The sequence below is a fragment of the Schistocerca piceifrons genome, chromosome X, assembly GCF_021461385.2.
Source record: "Schistocerca piceifrons isolate TAMUIC-IGC-003096 chromosome X, iqSchPice1.1, whole genome shotgun sequence".
In the NCBI taxonomy this organism is placed as follows: domain Eukaryota; kingdom Metazoa; phylum Arthropoda; class Insecta; order Orthoptera; family Acrididae; genus Schistocerca; species Schistocerca piceifrons.
The window spans coordinates 302,624,256-302,645,900 of record NC_060149.1 but is presented as its reverse complement, the minus strand read 5'-3'; the positions used below and the strand labels follow the sequence as shown (position 1 = coordinate 302,645,900).

Sequence of the window (21,645 nt, the reverse complement as noted above, 5' to 3'; positions counted from 1 at the left end):
AAAAGGTTTCTCTAAGTCTGTAACTATAGGTTTGCCTTTCTGTGACCTATCTAATAAGATAAGCTGTAAGGTCGGTATTATCTTGAATGTTCCAACACTTTTCTGGGATTCAAACTGATCTTTACCATTTTTTTCCATTCTTCTGTAAAATACATACCAGTATTTTACAGCCATAACTTAATGGCATTTTAGTAATACACCTTTGACACCTGTGTTATTTATAATGGGGATTATTGCATTGTTCTTGAAATCTGAGAGTATTATGCCTGTCTCATAGATCTTTGGTACCAATAGGATTATTTTTGTCATGATTGGTTCTTCCAGAGCTTTATTTCATCCAGCGAGTATATTTTTTCCTTCCACCTTTGTCTACTCTTCATATCAGCTTGCTATCTGAGCTTTCAATTTCATACAGCTGCTTCTTTTCTCTCCTTAATCTCCATACAGGCAGTATACATCTTTCTCATAGTAATGGGTTCTTGTACAGCCTTGTATTTATCTTCCAACCATGCCTGCTTTGTCTTTTTGTACAAAATATTGCTCTCCTTTTTTAGATTCCTGTTTTTCTTTTTGCCAGCTTCATTTGCTGCATGTTTATACACTGCTCAAAAAATTAGGGGAAAATGACTTTGGGCATCTACCATACTCCACTGAGCACTAATTGAGGACTAGATGTGTTGCTAAATTATAACTTTCGCTTTCACAAATTAAGTACGCAACAAAACAACATTATATCCACGTTCATTTACACAACAAGAACAAAAATGTTTGACAGGTGTCAAAATCAAAATGGAAATTATCATTCATCCCATCATTCTGGGTGCTTTTCATTGGACTTAGAGTTCCAATAACATTTATGCCCTCTGTGATCATTAATCACCACCTGACACCTACATAGTATGCTCCATATAAGTCTATGGAGGAAACCCTGTCACATCTGTTCCCATCCTTTAAGAAGAGCCATTGAGAGGTCTTAGAGTGTCTGTGTTTGAACAGGACAACCACAAACACACATGCCAAGCATGTCCAATTCATGCTCTATGGGATTTAGATCAGGACTCACCATACGTCACTCCACTACTTTGATGTCCAGGCTTTGCAAAACATCCCTGGTGATGCCTGCGACATGGGCTCTGCCATTATCGAACATGAAGGTGATTTCAAGGCCACTACCATATGCAGCAACCACTGCATCACACACAAACATGGCCATCAAGTTGTGTTCGATGAAATATGGACTCATCTGTGAATAACATGTTTTGCCATTGATGAAGTTGCTAGCTGACATAGGAATGGCAGAATTGCAGGCAAGCCACAGGATGTTATGTCAAGTGGAGTACTCAAACAGGATGTCTGGATCATAAGATCCTTTCTCATAACCTTTTCCTTACAATCTGATCAGACACAGCAGTTGTACTGGCCCTCCTGAGATTGTCTTGCTGTGCTATGGCAGTTGCCACAGTCCAAAGATGGTCAGATATTGGTCTTTGCATGGCACTGTGATGTTCAGAGACCTGGTTTGATTCACCTTGTGTACTGGCCTGTCTCCTTGTAGTGTGTCCACAACCTAATGATGACAGATGGACATTGGCATCTGCAGTAACAAGACACAAAGTCCATCCTTCCTGCATCAGACTGCCCTTGCAACTTGCACTGCATTAAGATGGTGCATTGCATGTGCCTGGCTGAATAAAATGTCCAAAAATGACAGCTGCCATCTGCGTACACCACTAGAAAACACTGTGACACTGGTACCGAGTTCCTTCTGAGGGGTCACCTGATATTATAATACATAACACAGCTGATAGATGACTAATGACTTCAGTGTACACTGAAAGCAAAGTCCTAATGCTATGCAGTAAGACCACAGGTATCACCTGTATCGAGATAGCAGACATTGATACACATGTTTCCCTCACTCTTTTGGCCACTGTATTTTCTCTTTGTCAGTTACATTCCTTATCTTCTGTGTTAGCAGAGGATTTCTACTTGTCATCTTGTTTATTTGATCCTCTGATGCAGTCACTTTTTTGTCTCTCAGATGTACCTGTTTGCCTTCTGTTTTGTTCCTTTCCCACATTTGTCAGTAGTTGGCTGCTTCTCAAGTCCCATCATCATAATTTCCTATCCATCTTGAAATCTGTTCATTTTTAATCTATTCAGGGCCGTGTCGAGGGCATGGTGAGATAGCTCCCCCAGCCCCTTCCAAGGGCACAGGGGCACAGGCACAGAGTGGGTGTGAAAATTAATCAGAAAACAAAAATGAAAGATGATTTAAGAGTTAGTTGGGATACGCTACTTCTCCTACCCCCTCATGTTCCTATCTTTTGTCTGAGAAGCAGCCTTTCCTTGCAGCTGTAAATGTGCACTATTGCCACTGTAATTTTATTCAAGTAGCGCCATAATGAAATGAATGCTATTGAAAAGATATCTATTGATAGTATGGTTTATGTGGCAACAGTACACTTTGTTCATACAGTTGCTGCATAAATAACTAGATAGTGTTCAGCAGTTTAGTTTTCGCTGTTATTTCACTACAGTATGGTATGATCTCAAAAATCGGTTATTAGGTGCTGAAACAAATATGCTGTTTAACTAAAGGTTTCTGATTTTTGCTTATTTCTGCCAGTTGAGGACTATAGTGAGACTGTTGGAGCTAGTGGGCTTCAGTGTATTTGATAAATGAATAACTGAAATCAAAAACAGATCACCATTTAATTTGATTTCAGTTTCCTGTCGGGATGCATCTTAAGTGACATCTCTGTATATTGAAAAATTTGTGGCTCATTTTGTTGCCAAATATAGTAGGAGGGATATTGATATAGTGGAGTTAGTCAGTAAAATAGATGCATTGAAGTTCCAGGTGAAAGAGCTGTTTAACAGCATTGACACAGCCACTCATTTGGATATTCAGATTTTTCTTCAAAATATGGGCTAGGAGATGCTTATACAAACATCCAAATAGTTCTGCATACATACATGACAATTTCAGTGACTGCAGCATCTGGTGAACACAGTTCCAGCAAATTAAGGTTGAGTATGGGTTTAAGCAGGCAATCTTATTTCACTATGTTGTCCATAGGATGACACACCTGCTAAACTGCACATCAGTGGTGTAATCAATAAGGTTGCTTCACTCAAATCAACGAAATGAAAGTAAAATTATAATGATAGCAAAATTCTTGGAAAGGGGCATTTTCTCAACTCTCAATAACAGCCCTTTTCCTTTTGTTTCTAATAAGTAATCCGTGCACTATTTATACTTCATGAGGAACAAATGAAATCCATTTGTTACTAAACTTCATACTAAAACAAAAGCACAGTAGCTGCCATAACCAATAAGACACTGATTTTGTTTTACTTCCATATTTTTAAGAAATTCATACAATTTGTAATTTGTTTACTACATTGATAGATTGTTTGTTCTTGGCAGTGTTTTATTTAACTATAGTTCATTTAAGTAGAACTTCAATAATGCTTGATTGTTTTGTTAAACCTACATATGGTACAAAATTATAAAATTTGTTGAACCTGCCTAGAAGGAAATGCAGAAAGGTAGCTTCACGTGGGAGACTGGATCTTTGACAGTTCTGTCACGGGTGCAGGATCTTCTGGGTACAGGTCTGAATCTGTTGCTTATAATCAGTAATTTGTCTCCCCCTGGAAATGTTCCATGAATTAAAATCTGAGTTTGATATCATCTTGTCATTAGATAATCTACCTGAAACCCTCTGGCATCTCCATGTCCCTTCATGTATGCAACTGTTTTTCATGGTTCTCAAATTTGGTGTAAGCAAATGATTAAATTATGATCTTTGCTCAATTCTGTCTGCTGCCTTCCTGTTTCATTGAATTCTTTCAGGAAATGCTAATTTTTCCTCTTTTCTTTTCCTATTATTGAATTCTAGTCTGACATCGCAATTAAATTTTTGTCTCCCACAACAATCTGAATAATTTATTTTACCTCATCATTTATGGAGCTAGTAGATATACATAGTGCTTTTGTTGTGGCTGTAGTTGTTGACTTCATCAATCTTGATATGATAATGTGTTCAGTATGTTGTTCATCTTGCACAGTATAGAGTAGCATGAACAGTTGCGTCAAACCAGTCTTTGGACTGAAGATGACAATGACAATGACGATGACAACAAGAAGTTATTCATAACATTTCACATGCATTCCTGTTTCCTTATTTATTATTGGGCCTCCTGCTACATTACTTGTATTAGATTTTGTTTTCATAAGCTGTGTTCTTCCTACTATTTACTAAACTGATTCCACTCTAACTTCCCATTTTAAATTCTCTAACTTACCTGCTTGATAAATGGATGTAATATTCCATGGTCTGACCCATAGAAGGCCAGATCCTGAGTAGTCCTCACCAGTAGTTCTCACCTGAAAATTCCAGAATATTTTACCAAAAATGGCACCATCATTGTTAAACTAAGCAGTACAGCTGCATGTCCTGAAGGATAAATAATGGTTGTAGTTCCCTCCTTGCCTTCAGCTGTTAGCAGTACCAACTCAGCAGGGCCATGTTGGCTAATGTCTTCTATTGTCATCCCAGACTGGTCGATAAGTGACTGGATAAAAGCTTTTGACCTGCTTAGTGACTTTGTGTGTGACCATAATTTTCTCAGGTACTCAGCTAGATCTTTTGCCAAGATATGATGGTGGAAGTTGTATGCTTTGTGCATTGTTCTTTTTACACGTGCAATTTCTACTTGCCTTTGCCTGGTGACATTAGCTTGTTCTTTTTGGACCAATAGTGCAACTCTCTCTCTCTCTCTCTCTCTCTCTCTCTCTCTCTCTCTCTCTCTCTCTCTCTCTCTCTCTCTCTCTCTCTGCAGCATTTTATGGAATATGGGACAAACAATGCAGGTGCACAAATATTGACTGCATGTGCATTGTGGAGCATTGGTGCAGAAGTTTTGAACTAAGTAGCATTAATATTCACCCGTTTAAGTTGGCAAGCCAATATTGTAGAAAAAATACAAAAAATACCAAAAATGGAGGTGTATGTATATTTACCAAACCAAGTATCAGCTATAAAAGGAGGAGTGAAGCTGAATCATTGAGTGTGGAAAATAATTTTGAAGCTGCAGCTGTGCAGTTGAATTAAATACATGGAAAAGTCAGTCATAGCAATATACAGACCACCTACTGGTGATGCAGACATGTTCTTTAACCAATTAGAAATATTGCTTAACACTTTGTTCACCGATAGAGCCACTGTAGTTGTGTGTGGGGACTTCAACAATAATCTTATGAGTGAAAGTAGGGTAAAAGACCAGTTCCTAAATCTGTTATGTAGTTTCAACCTGCTTCCACACATACACATACCCACAAGAATAACAAATAATACAGTCAGTCTTATTGATGATATATTTTCGAATGCAGGAAGCACAGAAGTTAAAGTAACAAATAATGATTTGGGATTATCAGACCACAATGCTCTTGTCCTCAAAATCCCTTCAAGGCCACTGAAAGAGAAAAAAACACTCTTCATGTATAAAAGAAATTTTTCTAAGAGAACTGTGTAGAATTAATAAATATGCTAAACAATGAGGCTTGGGCAGAAGTACAATCCCTAAAAAATACAAATGATGCATATAACACATTTTCTTCCATTTTCATGGGATATTTTGAAATGTGTTTTCCAAAAAAGCTGTCAAAAATCAGGTCGCATGGCAATACAAAGCCAAGTTCTTGGATCACAGCTGGCATCAAAACTTCCTGTGGAACTCTAAAAAGACTAATTTCTAAAATGAAAACATCCACAGACCCACAATTCATAGAATGTCTGGAATTACAAGAGGGTATATAGAAAAGTAACTGCTAAAGCAAAATTCATGAGTAATGATAGTTTTATAAGACAGTCTGAAAACAAATCAAAAGCCATATGGGGTATTGTGAAGACTGAAACGGGGAAGAGTTGTGAAAACCAGGACATTAGCCTCAAAAATTTTAAAAATGTCAATATTAATAAACAAGATTTGCCAAATTATATTAACAATTATTTCATAAATGCAACAACTTCATTAAGCTTAAAATTTACAAATGAAGAAAAACCGGAGTATCCAGAAACAGCTTGTAGGATGAGGGTAGAGCTAACAAATGAGGGTGAAGTGTTGAAAGTGATACAAAGCTTGAAACCCAAAATGTCGGCTGGCATAGATGAGGTGCCTGTGTCAATCATAACAAGGACAGCACCACAAATTGCAAAGCCCTTTGCACACACAGCCAATTTATCACTCAGTGAAGGAGCCTTTCCAGAAAGGCTGAAAATTTCGAAAGTGAAGCCATTATTTAAAAATGGCGACAAGTATAAGGTAGAAAACTATCGCCCAATACCTCTCCTCCCAGCATTTTCAAAAACATTAGAAAAACTGATGAAGCACTGAATCAACACATCTAAATGACCATAATTTACTTAACAGAAATCAGCATGGCTTCCAAGCATGTAAAAATACCAAAACAGCAGTAATGTGCTACACTGAACAAATAATCAAAAATCTAGAAAAAAGATTATAGTGTAGTAGGAGTAAATTTAGACCTCTCCAAAACTTTTGACACTGTGAACCAGGATATTCTCTTAGAAAAATTGGAATCGTTGGGTATAGATGGGATAGGAAAAAAATTGTTTGAATCATACCTAAAAAAACAGAACACAGGTTGTAGGACTGACATCAATTTGCTCCAACCACAAAATAATTTCAGTATCAGAGGCAAAAAACGTAGAAATAGGAGTACCACAAGGCAGCATCCTAGGGCCCATGTTGCTTCTTGTCTTTATAAATGATTTTCACACCTCAGATGATGCAGCCAAAGCAATAATATTTGCAGATGATACTAGTGTGATAATAAGTGCACCAAAGCAATTGCTACCAACAACTGCTGATAAAGTACTAAATTACATCCACTCTTGGCTCAATGCAAACAGGTTGATATTGAATGTAAATAAAACAAATTATGTGCAGTTTGGGAAAAGATGTCAAAATGTAAATCTCAATCTGGTGTGGGGTGACAAAGCCTTAGACAGTGACATCCACAAAATTGCTGGGGATTCATGTGGATGAAAACTAAAATTTTAATGACCACGTAATAAAACTTGCACAGAAACTTAATCCAGCCTGTTTTGCTCTCAGAATTATTGCAAATGTTTGTACCTCAGAGGGTGCCAGAATGGCATATTTTGGCTATTTTCAATCTCTTGCCACATACGGAATATTATTTTGGGGTTCCACAACAGGTCACCTAAAACAAATTTTTTTGTTGCAGAAGAGGGCCATCCAAATAATAACTCAGTCATTTACAGATGCACTGCAAACCCATATTCAAAAAGCTTAGAATACTTACTGTATCATCATTATACATATAAAAATGTGTATTGTATGTCAGGACCCACATTGCAGATTTTCAGACAAATGCCGACTTTCATAACTACAATACCCGTAATAGTGCAGCACTCCATACTCAGCGAACAAAAAGAACGAATACACAAAGGCATGTGAGCCATATCGGTGCAAAACTGTACAACGCACTGCCAGTCAACATCAGGCAGCTAGAAGATGATAACAAATTTAAAACAGAATTTAAAAAATTTCTAGTGGAACAATGTTTTTATTGTGTAAATAACTATGTAGGTCAATAAATTTTTTTCTGATGATATTTATAAAGGCAAAATGGAAAATACTCAATATGTACCTAATCATTCATTACACTTACATACTTAAAGGACAGCTGTTGTGTGATGTAAATATATACTTAAGCAGTGTTGTGTATATAAGGACTTGCTGTTTAGGAAGGACAAAACTAAAGCCTTACGAAAAACAGACTATCCATTTAAAATAACAAGCAGGGATGTATATAGGCTATATAACTTTCATTGTATTATTATTAACCTCTTTGTATTATTTTGTTTTGTACTTTTTTACATATATATTGTTTGTGTCCATTTCTTTGAAATGGCTTGACAACATCCATACAATATTTATTGTCAATGGATGGATAAATAAATAAATAAATAAATAAATATCTATGAACATCAGTCATAAGCTAGTATTCTGGGCATCTGTTAGGATGGTGTCATCCCATCTGAGCCCCATGAACCTCACCAAACAGCTGGCATCACATTTTCCCTGAACTTCACCTTCTCAAAGTTACCGTTCCACCTTCATGAAGGATCAGCAGGAAATATTTATCTATTCAATTCTAAGCTTTCAGACCAACACAGTGGACAATATGACAAAGATCAGGTCCTCTGCATATTGGGCAGTGCTGTGACATAGTACCAGACCCAGACCACATACCTAACCAAATAATGAATAATCTAAACTTAGAATACAAATATGCAAGTAGTTTGAATGAACTGTACACAGATGACTGATATGGACTCCAAAGAATGACAAATATATCAAATTTTCAGTATCAATTTTGAGAGGTTGGATCTACAACAAACCACCTAATTTGCTTGGAATCTACCATAATAATGGCCTTTAACCATCAACGCTACTTCACTGCAGTTTCTTTTACTGTATGTGGCATCATAATCTTACTACACAGTGTGGGTGGAGCTATAGAGGTTTCCTCATTTTTAACCATACTTTATTATTCCAAGGTTCATGTGTGTTTGTAGGTGCATCTGTTTTTCCTAGACAGAGGTCAATAGAATCCCACAAGGCTTCATTCCAAGTGTAACCCTTTTCCTAATAGAAACTGTTGGACTTAACAGAGGCCACGAGTCCTACAGTCTAACCTTCCATGTATGTTGATGACTTTTGCCTCTATTACATGTATTTACTATAAAGTGTTTGAGAATTCCAATTACATGACACCACAAGGTCCAAAACACATAATTCATTTGTCACTCAATGGGCCAGCCACACCAAAACCTTTATTTAAATAATAAGTGTCTTAAGACAGCTCTGGAGACAGCATGCATTAGCAATGAAGCTGCTGCCAATGGATGTCAGGTGGAAGTCCTGGAAGCCTGACTTCCTCTGTCACCATATACCCACTGGAAAGGACAGTGTTTAAACCGTAGTACCCAGTATGGCTGAAGTAAAAGGGGTATTCCTGCAATAGATGGTGATAAGCAATGAAGTAGTTGAACAGCAACATAGAGACAAGGGAGCCTCTTAGCCCAGGCTTGAACATGTGACCTATCAGGAGGTGGTCACCAGCAGATGATCACACGGTAGGTGGTCCAGCAGTGTGAAGGTGCCAAATCGTCTGCATATGATTCCCAGGTCAGACAGATGCCTGCATCTAGTGAATCTAGTGAAGACGAAGTCCTTGTTGGGTGACCGGATGCTTCATCTGGTGCTGCGGTGGTCTTTGCCTCAAAGTTAACAGCTGATCAAGATGGTAGTGGTCGGCACTGTGTACACTTCCTGATAGTCATGTATGGAGAACATCAGTCAGCCTCTGAGAACATCTGAAAGAGAGGGTCTGATTTTGGTAGCTATTTGAGAGCCTGCAGTCCAGTACTTCTCCAACAGCAGATTGCCCAACTTCTTCCACTTTGTCAGGTTTCTGAATAAGCACTCTTTCATTCTGAATAGGCCTTATGGTGAAACGGTGTCTGGAATTCAGGCTGACACTTGATTTCCTCTGTATGATGTCATTATACTGAGTGTTACAGGAGCAGTTCACTGCGCCCAATTGTGTTTTGGTGGAACAAGAAGTTGCTCCATCTTTACTAGCGGCACACACTAGTGTGCCCTCATTTTTACTGCAATGAGGCACACTCCCACTGGTCTTCTAAAAGGACAAGTTGAATAAGTAATGTGTATCTCCCACTGCATGATGTCATAAGATGTAAAAGAACTTTCTGATAGTCATCTTCAAAATCTGATACTGTGTGCAATGCAAAAGTTGTAGACCTTACGTTTAAGATCTGTAACACACAACTTCTAGTTCATGTTCTTATCAGTATAAACACCATTTCATTCATTGATTTTCCCTCAAGAGTTAAAAAAATTTTAAGGAAAATATGTAATGGATTCTGAATGGCCATTGAAATTGAGCATATTGCTCATTGAATAAATACAGTACTTGCTTCCCAAAGTACACTTTTGGACCAAAAACTCATTGTTTCTTAATGCAGTTCTCTGCATCCATTCAGTTGGGGTGAAAAACCAGTTACCAGCATGACCTTTCATATGGTACTGCAATATCCAAACTTCTCTAGAAAAATGTTGTAAACATCATGTTCAAGCTGTCTCATGGTGACATGTGGATTATTTGTTCCCAATGCTAAAATGTTAACTGCATTTCTCTCACAATTTACTGTTCTTTTTCATTGTCTTATTTTATTCTTTGCACTTCATGTTTCTTGAAGTAATTTAGGTTTGCAATGACAGATTGTAGAGCTTGAGCTGCTTGAGGTACCTTTGTGCATAAAACCATAACACTGCTTTAAATGTTAACCAATATTTGCTATAAATAAATCCCATCTCCACTTTAACTGTCATATACACTGATGAGCCACAACATTATGACCACCTGCTTAATAACTTGTTTGTCCAGCTTTGGAAAAAAGAACAACACTGATCTTGCATATCAGGGATCCGACAGTTTGTTGTTAGATTTGTGGGGCTATATGGTGGCATATGTTGATGCACGGGTCATGTAATTTGCATAAATAATGGGCTGTATGCAGTAAAGGCACCCAATAGTCACTCAGATGGGTTCCATAGGGTGCCCATCAGGCAAATTTAATCACCAAGACATCAACACGAGTTCACTATAATGCTCCTCAAATCACTTTAGTACGGTTCTGGTTCTGAGATGTGGGCAATTATACTGCTGAAAGATGACATTGCTGCCAGGGAAGACATAAAGCATGAAGGGATGCAAGTGGTTCACAGCTATCAGCATCTCTTCAATTACTACCACAGATCCCTTCCAAGTGCAGTAGAATGTCATCTGTAGTATAATACTGCTCCCACCAACCTGTGTCTGTAGCATTTGTGGAGACAACTGGTGACCTAGTGTAGTAAAAATGTGATTAACCCGAAGTGCTGACACTTTTCCATTGATTGATGGTTGAATCTCAATGATCCTGTTCCCACTGTAATTGTAATTGGGGTCAACATTTGAACACACAGGTTCACAGGGATGGTCTGATGTGGAGCTCTATGTTCAACAATGTACAATGAATGTGTGCTTTGAAACACTTATATGTGCCCCAGCATTGCACTCTTTCAGCAGAGATGCCATAGATCCCCATCTGTCCTTCTTTATAGATCAGACAAGCCTCTGAACCCCATGTTCTGTAGTGTGTCATGGATGTCCAACCATTTAGCACCTAGTGGTAGTTCCACTGTCCTCATACCCCTTTCGTAGACGCTCACAACGGTAGCATGTGAACATTTGACCAGCTTCATCATTTTTGAGGCAGTCATTCACAGGTTCTGTGTAATAATAACCTGTCCTTTGTCAAAGTCGTGTATTTTAATGGGTTTCCTCATCTGCAGCTCATATCTTCACTATGGTGATCCCTGTCTGTCTCTGCTCCACTTACATACCTCCGTTGCCACGTCATGTGCCCACAACGCCACCAGGCAGCATCAAGGGTCATTATGTGCAGTGGTCATGATGTGCAGTGGTCATACTGTTTTGCCTTATCTGTACATTACGAAAGCCTGAATACCTTCATAAGCAAGTAGCCTGTGACAGCAGCAGAGCACAAACTGATGGGCACAAAGTGCACAACTCTCTCTCTCTCTCTCTCTCTCTCTCTCTCTCTCTCTCTCTCTCTCTCTCTCTCTCTCTCTCTGATTCGTGTGTGTGGAGATAAACTACATTGAACCAGTACTTGTACTGAAGATCATCATAATCTTCTTCTTCTTCTTCTTCTTCTTCTTCTTCTTCTTCTTCTTCTTCTTCTACTGTCTCACTCTATATTCATTGGTCTCCAGGATGGTAAGGGTTGCATCCTTCATCTCATAAGTATGGAATAGCTTTAAAATATACCATAAAATTAAATTATGATGTGTAAAAAGCCTGAAGAATCCTCCTGCGGGTACTACCACTCAGTGTTTCCTCCTTGCATGTGCTAAGTCTTGCTTCAGAATGGAATCACTTATCTCATAGTTAAATCTTGTTGCTAATGAAAACTATGAATAACAACCATATTGTATATTATCTTGAACATAATTATTTTCTGTTTAGAACCCAGAAAGAAACTCCCATTGAGAGGGAAATTAGATTAGCTCGTGAAAGAGAAGAGGAACTGAGACGTGAGAAAGGACTTCCACCGTTAAACACACCTACCACTCCAAAAGCTGAAGTAAGTATTTACTATACTTTATTAAAAGTAATATGCATTTGAATGTTTGTGAGAAGAAAGAATACAACGGCCACATTTCTTTATTTTGGTACACCAATACATTAAAACATTATTTACAGTGAAAAGATGTGGAAAAATACTTCTTAAATTGCAGATATTTTTTGAGATTATAGTTGCTAATTTCTTGGCAACAATTAATCCATTATAATCAATAGTGTTTCCAAACAATAAAAATATTCAGTCTTAGTGCCTTTTGTGGGTGAATATAGCAATATAGTTAACATCATACACATTCAGTGGTTGGCAAAAATTTGAATTATTGAAGACCTAACAAGAAAAGTGTCGAAGTATTAATTCTGGTCTAATATAACTAGTCTCTTAAAGCATAACTCCTTTTCCTATTTCATGTAACATTTGTGCAAAATGTCATTGCTCTGATTTTCTAAAATCTATAAAATCTTACTGAAAATATTTTGTGCTTTGTATCATGGCTGTAGATGCCATTTATTTGCTTCCTGTTTTACAGTGAAAAAGGATAAAAAGCTAGCTGCTGCTGTTGCTTGATGTTTACCTTTGTAAGTTCAAGGCAGCAAGGTAGTTCTTGATATATCTAAACATTTTCCATGCAACCAAGAGTAACTTCACTAGAATTCTCTCTGTTTGCATCAAATTAGTATTAAAAAGTGCTGCTCATGTGGACATCACATTAATTATTGTATATCTAATCCTTGGAGCTTGATATATAGCTGTTTTGTTTCATTAAATATTAATTTGTACTTCATTTGTAAGAACATTAATTTTATTGCTTTGTGAAATATCAAAAATGCCCTTACAACTCTAAACATGTAGTTTGTTAATTGACATATTCTCTGGGGAATTGTTTTCCATTTTGAATGCTTCCATACAATTAATGTTTGGTTTCATATTAAGGATGACACACCAAAAAGTTTGTTGTAGAGTGCATAACCTCATTTTGTACTCATTACACTGCAGTTAGCACATGAACATTATTCATGGTGTGCTGAGTGCTAAAATGTGGTGATTTCAGATGCCTTGTGCTTAAACTTGGGTAGTGGTGGCTGCAAGTGTTAGATGCTACTGTAATGACTACATTTTTTATCAGTAGGCTACAGGAGGTAAATATTAAATAAGAATTGTTCAACGGAAACAAACGAACATCCATTTTGATTCCATACCACAAACGTGAGAGGCCTTGAGTGCAGATTATAGAGGCTTCTCACCAAATTAAGTAGCCAGTGATTTGTAATTTTAACTATCAGCGAATTATTCATCTAACCTGTGGTACAGCTAATTCAGTTACACGTACAGCAGTGTTCACAAAGATTAATGTGTTTACAGCACTACTACTCCTAACTGAGGAGTAGACCCATCCAGATTAAAAAATGTTTATTCATGTTTAGACTAAACTGCATGATACTGGTGCAGTGCCCAGCAGTCACATCTCATCTGAATGTGCAAATGAACAGTGTGTGGTTGGAAAAGAAAACATTTCATTGATAGAACTTAGTCCTTCGATGACCACACACAGAATTTCTAAAAGTATCAATGTACCACATACAAGAATGTGGTGGACAGGACATATGGATGGTCTGTATCTTTATCATTTACAGTGGACTCAACACCTTTAAGAAGTAGATGAAGGTAGACAATTGTAATTTGATCAACAAATTGCGAATCAGCAAGCACTGCCATTGATATTTCTGGCTGAGGAAGTGACTTCGGCTTGTGATAGTATCTGCAGGAAAACTTGATCAAAGTGGAACGTGTATAATTTGGAAATCTGCCCAAACTGTACAAATATTTCAGTCTCAATGCATTCATTATGCTTCTATATGCTATTTTTTTTTGTATAAAGCAGAATGTGCCTAAGGCAGAAATGGAATGGAAAATTTTATGACTTAATTAATAATGCATTGTTCTAGGTCTGTTCAAAAAAATTCTGAAACATCCATAATTTCACACTAATTGTGTGGTGGAGTGAATGCAGTTGACATCCCTGCATATGTTTGTATTTAATGTGTAAATGCTGGAAGTTTCATTGTTGATGTCTGTTAGTTATTGTTCAGTGCTGTATTGAATAGAACGTCGTGTCGCACAGTTAGCGAATTTCAATATGGCAGAGTTACAAGAGCAATCCATCTGCATTTTTTGTGTGAAACTCGAGAAAACCTATAGAGCCACATCAAATGATGCAGGAAGCCTTCTGTGAGGAGTTCTTAAGTCATACCCAGTGTACGAATGGTTCACACAGTTCAGACGTGAGTTAAAGATGACTCTCATTCAGGGCACCCTTTGATGTCTACTGACGACTCAAGTCAGGAACATCAACAAAATTGTGTATGCCAATCAGAGAATGGCTGTCCAAGAGATTGCAAAAGAATGTAACATTGCAATCTTGGAACGCATAGTGTTGCCATCAAGTTTATCCCATGGCTCGTGAGTCAAGACTAGAAAGACCTTCGCTTCACAAGACTGCTTCCAGAAATGGAAACGGCATTGGGAGTAGTTTGTCAATTGTAGAAGAGTGTATTTCGAAGGAGATAATGAACAATAAGTAAAAGGTAAATGTAGAATAATTTAGTGGACAAATTTCCAGAATTTTTTAAGCAGATCTCATATAATGCAGAAAAGAGTTTGTAAAGTACTACTGTATTACAGTATACATTAGTTATTGATGACTCTACAAGGGTGCTACTTTTAACACAAATAATGTACAGCCCAACAGTGCTATTAAATGGCACAAAACCGAAAAAAGACGTTCGGCACAGTGGGATGTTGTGGGTGTGAACATCAAACCATGCTGTTCTGTGCAGCAATGAACATGTTACCTGCATTGTTGGTTCATCAGAGGAAATGGTTAACTGAAGAGTACTCTGTTTGTCAATGTTTCTTATTTCCGATTATCATCGATGGATGTGAGCGTGCATACCTACGAACACTCTGCTGCAATCGGCGCTGTGGAAGAGCTAGATGTCTTTCTCTTAAACAATGGTTTTACATACCAAGCTCAAACATTCCAAAGAAATATACTACCTGCATTATTTTCTGCTAGTTTCAGTTGACTAGTAGCACTTAGTGACAACACAATATCGAACAAAAAGGATGTGTCACTAACATTTAACGAAAAGATTAAGGTAACTATCTGTGCCCAAAATAATATTGCATCTCAAATCTGGAAAACGCAAATTTATGATATTTTAAGAAACAAGGATAAGATAAGGGATGAGTAGATGCAAGGGAACAGGAACATACATGTGTAGCCTTGTGAATATGGCTGTTACTGGTATCAAGGAAAATGAATATGTCCAAAGTATTTGCATCATGAAGAAGATGGAGGAGAAAGGGAAATACTCAGTCACTGAGACTGTTGAAATGAACAGTCTGGTTCATGTTCACAGTAATCTGAATGAATAGGCTCACATCAGAACATCTCCAAAACACCACAAAACCAATTGTGGCCCGAACTAGACTCGAGACACACTGCCGATTAAACACTTCCTTGGGTTTTCGGTGCACTAGACATCTTGTCATTGGATAGATGCACAATCATGACTTGGCATACTGCACTGCATGCCTCCAGATAGATTTTGGTCACTTCTGCATTTTATTCCCCACTGAATATGTTCAACTTCATACCAGTGAGCAATGAATGACTTCTTGTGAGGAACCCTACTCCAAATGTCCATTAATCCACTTGCCCCCACAATGTTTGCTGGGAAATGGATTGAGATGGGCCTGTTTCCACAGATGGCGGAAATTTCTCTCAGATTTGAAACCAATTGTCATTAAAAGGTGCGACACTCATCTCCAGCCCCCCTGCGGGTTCGGGGGTAAGAATAGGCCCGCGGTATTCCTGCCTGTCGTAAGAGGCGACTAAAAGGAGTCTCAAACGTTTCGGCCTTCTGTGATGGTCCCCTCTTGGGTTTGACCTATTTTTTTTTTTTCCAAATTTCCGTTGTTAGTGCGTGCCATTTGGGGAAGGACACCTTACGTGGTGTTTTTCTATTGGTCCATCTTGCTCCACCATCTTGCATGTTACCTGTTGTCGTGTGGGGGGGGACTACGCCCAACATCTTCTGGGTTGTCTCCTTCTCGCCTTCTGCACACTCTTCTTCTTAGTGCCCACGACAACTGTGAACCCTTTCAACACCTAAAATCCAGCACGGTAGCCAGTCCGTTGTGGTGGGGTCGTCATGTACCCTCTTGGTGGTAGCCCCCTGACCACGCAGGGATCGCACTACAGATGCCAGAGCTGTTTCCTCCCCATGCATGCCAAGGAGTATGTGCCCATCTTGTCTGGGGCACGGGGACTCCGGGCAACGGGATATCGGCCAGGTACCCGTTGCTTTGGCTGGGTGGCGCCCTTGGGGAGAGCCCTCGTTCGGAGTAGGTGGCATCTGGGCGGATGTGGCGCAATGAAGCGCAATAAATCACACCAAGCTGGTGGTCGCACGGCCACCAGCGTCTCTAAGTGAGGTAGAGTCGACTTCGATGCTGCGCAATATGACCCTCAGACGTTCCCCTCGTTGGCTGCGCCATGGGAGGGACGCCGATCTAGTGCCAAGCGGGAGCCTTACGTACCGCAATACCTTGTCTGCAGCAGGACTGATGGTGACTCCTTTCTTCCGACAAAGCCTATGTTTTTTGTGGAACACCTGGAGGATAAGTTTGGGGAAGTGGCAGGGTTGTCAAAAATGAGGAATGGGTCCATCCTCCTCAAGACGTCCTCCCCAGCCCAGTCACGAGCGTTGCTCTTGTGTGATAAGCTGGGTGACGTCCCTGTTACCGTCACTCCCCACAGTAGCTTAAATATGGTCCAGGGGATTATTTACCATCGTGACCTCTTGTTGCAATCCGATGACGAGCTGAGAGCTGACTTGGAACGACGTGGTGTGCATTTTGTCCGTCGTGTCCATCGAGGACCCAAGACAAACAGGGTGGCCACCGGTGCCTTTATCTTGGCCTTCGAGGGTGACGTCTTGCCCGAGAAGGTCAAGGTGATGGTTTACCGTTGCGACGTCAAGCCATACGTGCCTCCCCCGATGCGGTGCTTCCAGTGCTGGAAGTTTGGGCATATGTCCTCCCGTTGCCCATCCGGCGCTACATGTCGAGATTGCGGACGCCCCTCTCATCCTGATTCTCCATGTGCGCCTCCGCCTGTATGTGTCAACTGTGGGGAGCACCACTCTCCATGCTCGCCGGATTGCCCCGTTCTTCATAAGGAGCGGAAGATAATGGAATTTAAGACCCTGGACCGGCTTACTTATCGAGAGGCTAAACAGAAATATGAAAGGTTGTATCCTGCTTCCCTTCGAACATCTTATGCTGCAGCCACGTTATCGTCGCCCACGCGAGCGACGGTTGTCGCCTCATCTGTGCCGCCTTCAGTGGGCCCTCAGGGCCATGTATCTCTGTCTGCCCCCCTCGTGCCTGGGGGCAAGCCTTCCTCTGTTGCCCCCTTAGCAGTTGGGGGCAAACCCTCTTCTGTCGCTCCCCCCACACTTACTTCGGGAGTGACATCTGCTCCACAACCGGGAGGCTCAATCCCTCCCCCTCCTTCTCCGCCGGCGTTGCCTCCGCCGGTTCCTCTCTTGCGGAAGGGGTCCCTCAGGGTTCTCCCTTCCTCCGTTTCTTCTCCTTCCCAGCCAGATGTCAGCCAGTGGCTGAAGGTTCCGCCACCTGCTGGTCGTAGGGCTTCTGCGTCGTCGTCAGCCTCCGACGCTCCTTCAGAGAAGCTCTCCCAGCCCTCTCACCCTAAGGGCCGACGTGAGAAGAAGGAACGGCATGTGTCCAAGAAGAAGGACGTTCCGGCGGTTTCAGCACCGCCTGCTGTACATAGTCCTGGCTCCGGGGATGAGGTGGAGATCCTCGCCTCTGCCACGGATCTCGCCCTCACGGAACCCTTGGGGGCCTCTCCTATGGACTCAGCTGCCTCTCCCCCGGTGGCGGCAGTTGGCTCTTAGGCGCTGTCTGCCTCTTAGTAGCATTCACGCCCTCCCAGTCCCTTCCTGCTTCCATTCCCCAGTGGAACTGCGGTGGTTATTTCCGCCACCTGCCTGAGCTCCGGATGCTTCTGAGTGATTCCCCTGTTCTCTGCATTGCTCTGCAGGAAACTTGGTTTCCGGCACTGCGGACCCCCGCCCTTCGTGGTTATCAGGGATACTATAAGAACCGCGCTGCCTGTCAACGAGCGTCAGGTGGGGTTTGTCTTTTTGTTCACCACTCTGTTTGTAGCTCGCCGGTACCCCTTCAGACGCCTTTAGAGGCAGTCGCTGTCAGGGTTGAGCTCTCACCGGCTATTACTGTTTGCTCTGTTTACATTCCTCCGGATGGGGAGCTCCCCCGACATGTCTTGGCTGCACTGCTGGCTCAACTCCCGCCACCTTTGCTGCTTCTGGGCGATTTTAATGCCCACAACCCTCTATGGGGTGGGACTGTCTCCGATGACCGTGGTCGGGCCGTGGAGCATGTGTTGGCTCAGCTCGACCTTAGCCTCTTGAATACCGGTGCTCCCACGCATTTCAGTGTTGCCCATGGCTCGTTCTCGGCCATCGATCTCTCTATTTGCAGCCCTGGACTTGTCCCATCCCTCCACTGGAGAGTGCATCCTGACCTGTGTGGTAGTGACCATTTTCCCATCTATTTGTCACTGCCCCAGTGTCATTCTTCTGGGCGCCTGCCCCGCTGGGCTCTCCGCAGGGCTGACTGGCCGGGTTTTACTTCTGCGGCAACCATTGAGTCTCCCCCACAGGGTGACATTGACGAGGTGGTCCGTGTTTTAACCACGTCCATCATTTCAGCGGCCGAGGCTTCCATCCCCCGTTCTTCTGGCCTCCCTCAGAGGAAGGCTGTCCCCTGGTGGTCGCTGGAGATTGCTGAGGCTATTCGCGACCGTAGGCGGGCTCTTCAGCGTCATAGGCGGCACCCGTCTCTGGAGACCCTCATCGCCTTTAAGAGGCTCCGTGCCTTCGCCCGTCATCTTATTGCACGGCGTAAGCAGGAGTGCTGGGAGAGGTATGTCTCATCCTTGGGCTCCCAGGTCTCCCCCTCACTCGTGTGGTCCCGAATCCGGCGGATTTATGGATACCAGACCCCTATGGGTGTCCCTGGGCTCTCCTTGCACGGCGCTGTCTGCACGGACGCTGCCGTCATTGCTGAACGGCTTGCCGCGCACTTTGCTCAGAGCTCTGCGACTGCATCTTATCCCCCCGCCTTTCGCTCTCTCAAGGAGCGAGCCGAGCAGACGCCGTTCTCATTCCACACGCGTCGTTCTGAAACATACAATGCTCCTTTCAGCGAGAGGGAATTCCTCGCTGCCCTCGCCGATTGCCCTGATACAGCACCAGGCCCAGACTGCATCCACGCGCAGATGCTGAAGCATCTCTCCAGGGACAGCCAGAGACACATTCTCGTGATCTTTAATCGCATTTGGAGCGAAGGCGTGTTCCCGTCGCAATGGCGAGAGGGTGTTGTTGTCCCCATCTTGAAGCCCGGTGCGGACCCACTGGCGGTGGACAGCTATCGTCCCATTACCCTCACCAACGTTTTGTGCAAATTGCTCGAATGTATGGTGGGGCGGCGTTTGTGTTGGGTCCTTGAGTCGCGCGGTCTCCTCGCTCCATCCCAGGGTGGCTTCCGTCGGGGCCGGTCTGCAGTGGACAATTTGGTGCGGCTGGAATCTGCTGTCCGTACGGCCTTTGCCCGACGTCAGCATCTCGTTGCTGTATTTTTCGATCTGCGGAAGGCGTATGACACAACATGGAGGCATCACATCCTCGCCACGTTGCATGAGTGGGGTCTTCGTGGTCAGCTCCCGGCTTTTCTTCAAAGCTTTTTATTGCGCCGCTCTTTCCGGGTGCAAGTCGGTGCCACCTCTAGTTCATCTTATATACAGGAAAATGGGGTCCCGCAGGGCTCAGTGTTGAGCGTCTCCTTATTTCTGGTGGCCATTAATGGTCTGGCTGCAGCAGTGGGGTCGTCGGTGTCTCCTTCTTTGTATGCCGACGACTTCTGCATCTCATTTAGCTCCACGACTACTGGAGTCGCCGACCGCAGGCTGCAAGTCGCCATTCGCAAGGCAGCATCATGGGCTCTGACTCACGGTTTTCAGTTCTCTGCACCCAAGACTCGAGTTATGCACTTCTGCAGGCGTCGGACGGTCCACCCTCATCCTGAACTTTACCTCGACGGCCACCTGCTTGAAGTGGTGGACACTTGCCGCTTCTTGGGACTTGTGTTTGATGCCCGACTCGCATGGGTTCCTAATGTTACTCAGCTGAAGCAAAAATGCTGGCGGCACCTCAACGCCCTCCGCTGCCTTAGCCACACGTCTTGGGGTGCAGATCGCTGCACGCTGCTGCGGTTGTACAGGGCCCTTGTGCAGTCCTGGCTTGATTATGGGAGCCTGGCCTATGGATCTGCGTCCCCCTCAGTGTTGAAGCTGTTAGACCCCATACACCACTGTGGGGTTCAGCTTGCAACTGGCGCTTTTCGCACCAGCCCCGTGGATAGTCTACTGGTGGAGGCCGGGGTTCCCCCGCTGCGGATTTGCCGCCATCGTCTGCTCGCCGACTGTGCTGTCCACGTTCATTGCTCGCCAGACCATCCCAATCGTCGCCTGCTTTTCCCTGCTATGGTCCTCCATCTGCCCGAATGGCGACCTAGGTCTGGGCTTTCCGTAGCTGTCCGTGTCCAGTCCCTGCTGTCAGAACTGGGGTCATTCCCTCTTCTGCCTCCCTTCCGGGTCCGTACACCTACGCCTCCCTGGTGTTTGTCCCGGCCGTCCGTCCGTCTGGATTTGGCACAGGGTCCTAAGGACTCGGTTCCGCCTGTGGCCCTCCGTCGCCATTTTCTTGCGCTCCTCGCCTCATTTCCGGGCTGTGAGCCTGTCTACACTGATGGTTCCCTGGTTGATGGTCGCACTGCCTACGCTTTTGCTCACGCTGCCCATGTTGAACAGCGCTCCTTGCCAGCTGGCTGTAGTGTTTTTACTGCAGAGCTGGTGGCCATCTTGCGTGCTCTTGAGCATATGCGTTCCTGCTCCGGTGCGTCCATCGTCATCTGCAGTGACTCCCTGAGCAGCCTCCAGGCCGTCGACTGCTGCTATCCCTCTTCTCCTCTGGTGTCCTCTATTCGGGATTCTGTTTCCACCATTACCCACTCTGGTCGTTCGGTGGTTTTTGTTTGGACGCCAGGTCACGTTGGCATCCCGGGGAACGAACGTGTTGACAGGCTGGCCAAAGGGGCGATAGACGCCCCAGCTTTGGAGATCGGCCATACGGCTCGCGACCAGCAGCTGGTGTTGCGCCGTAAGGTGCTTGGGATG

At 42.8% G+C, this 21,645-nt stretch overlaps 1 protein-coding gene across 1 annotated transcript in view; it reads left to right on the top strand.

Moving 5' to 3' along the window:
• Window positions 1-21,645, top strand: part of LOC124722137 (neurofilament heavy polypeptide-like) — a 314,285-nt gene that overhangs the window by 263,418 nt on the left and 29,222 nt on the right. Inside the window, exon 4 of the mRNA XM_047247344.1 lies at window positions 12,182-12,299. Within this exon, the coding sequence (XP_047103300.1) occupies window positions 12,182-12,299 (118 nt within the window). The remainder of the gene's footprint in view (window positions 1-12,181; window positions 12,300-21,645) is intronic.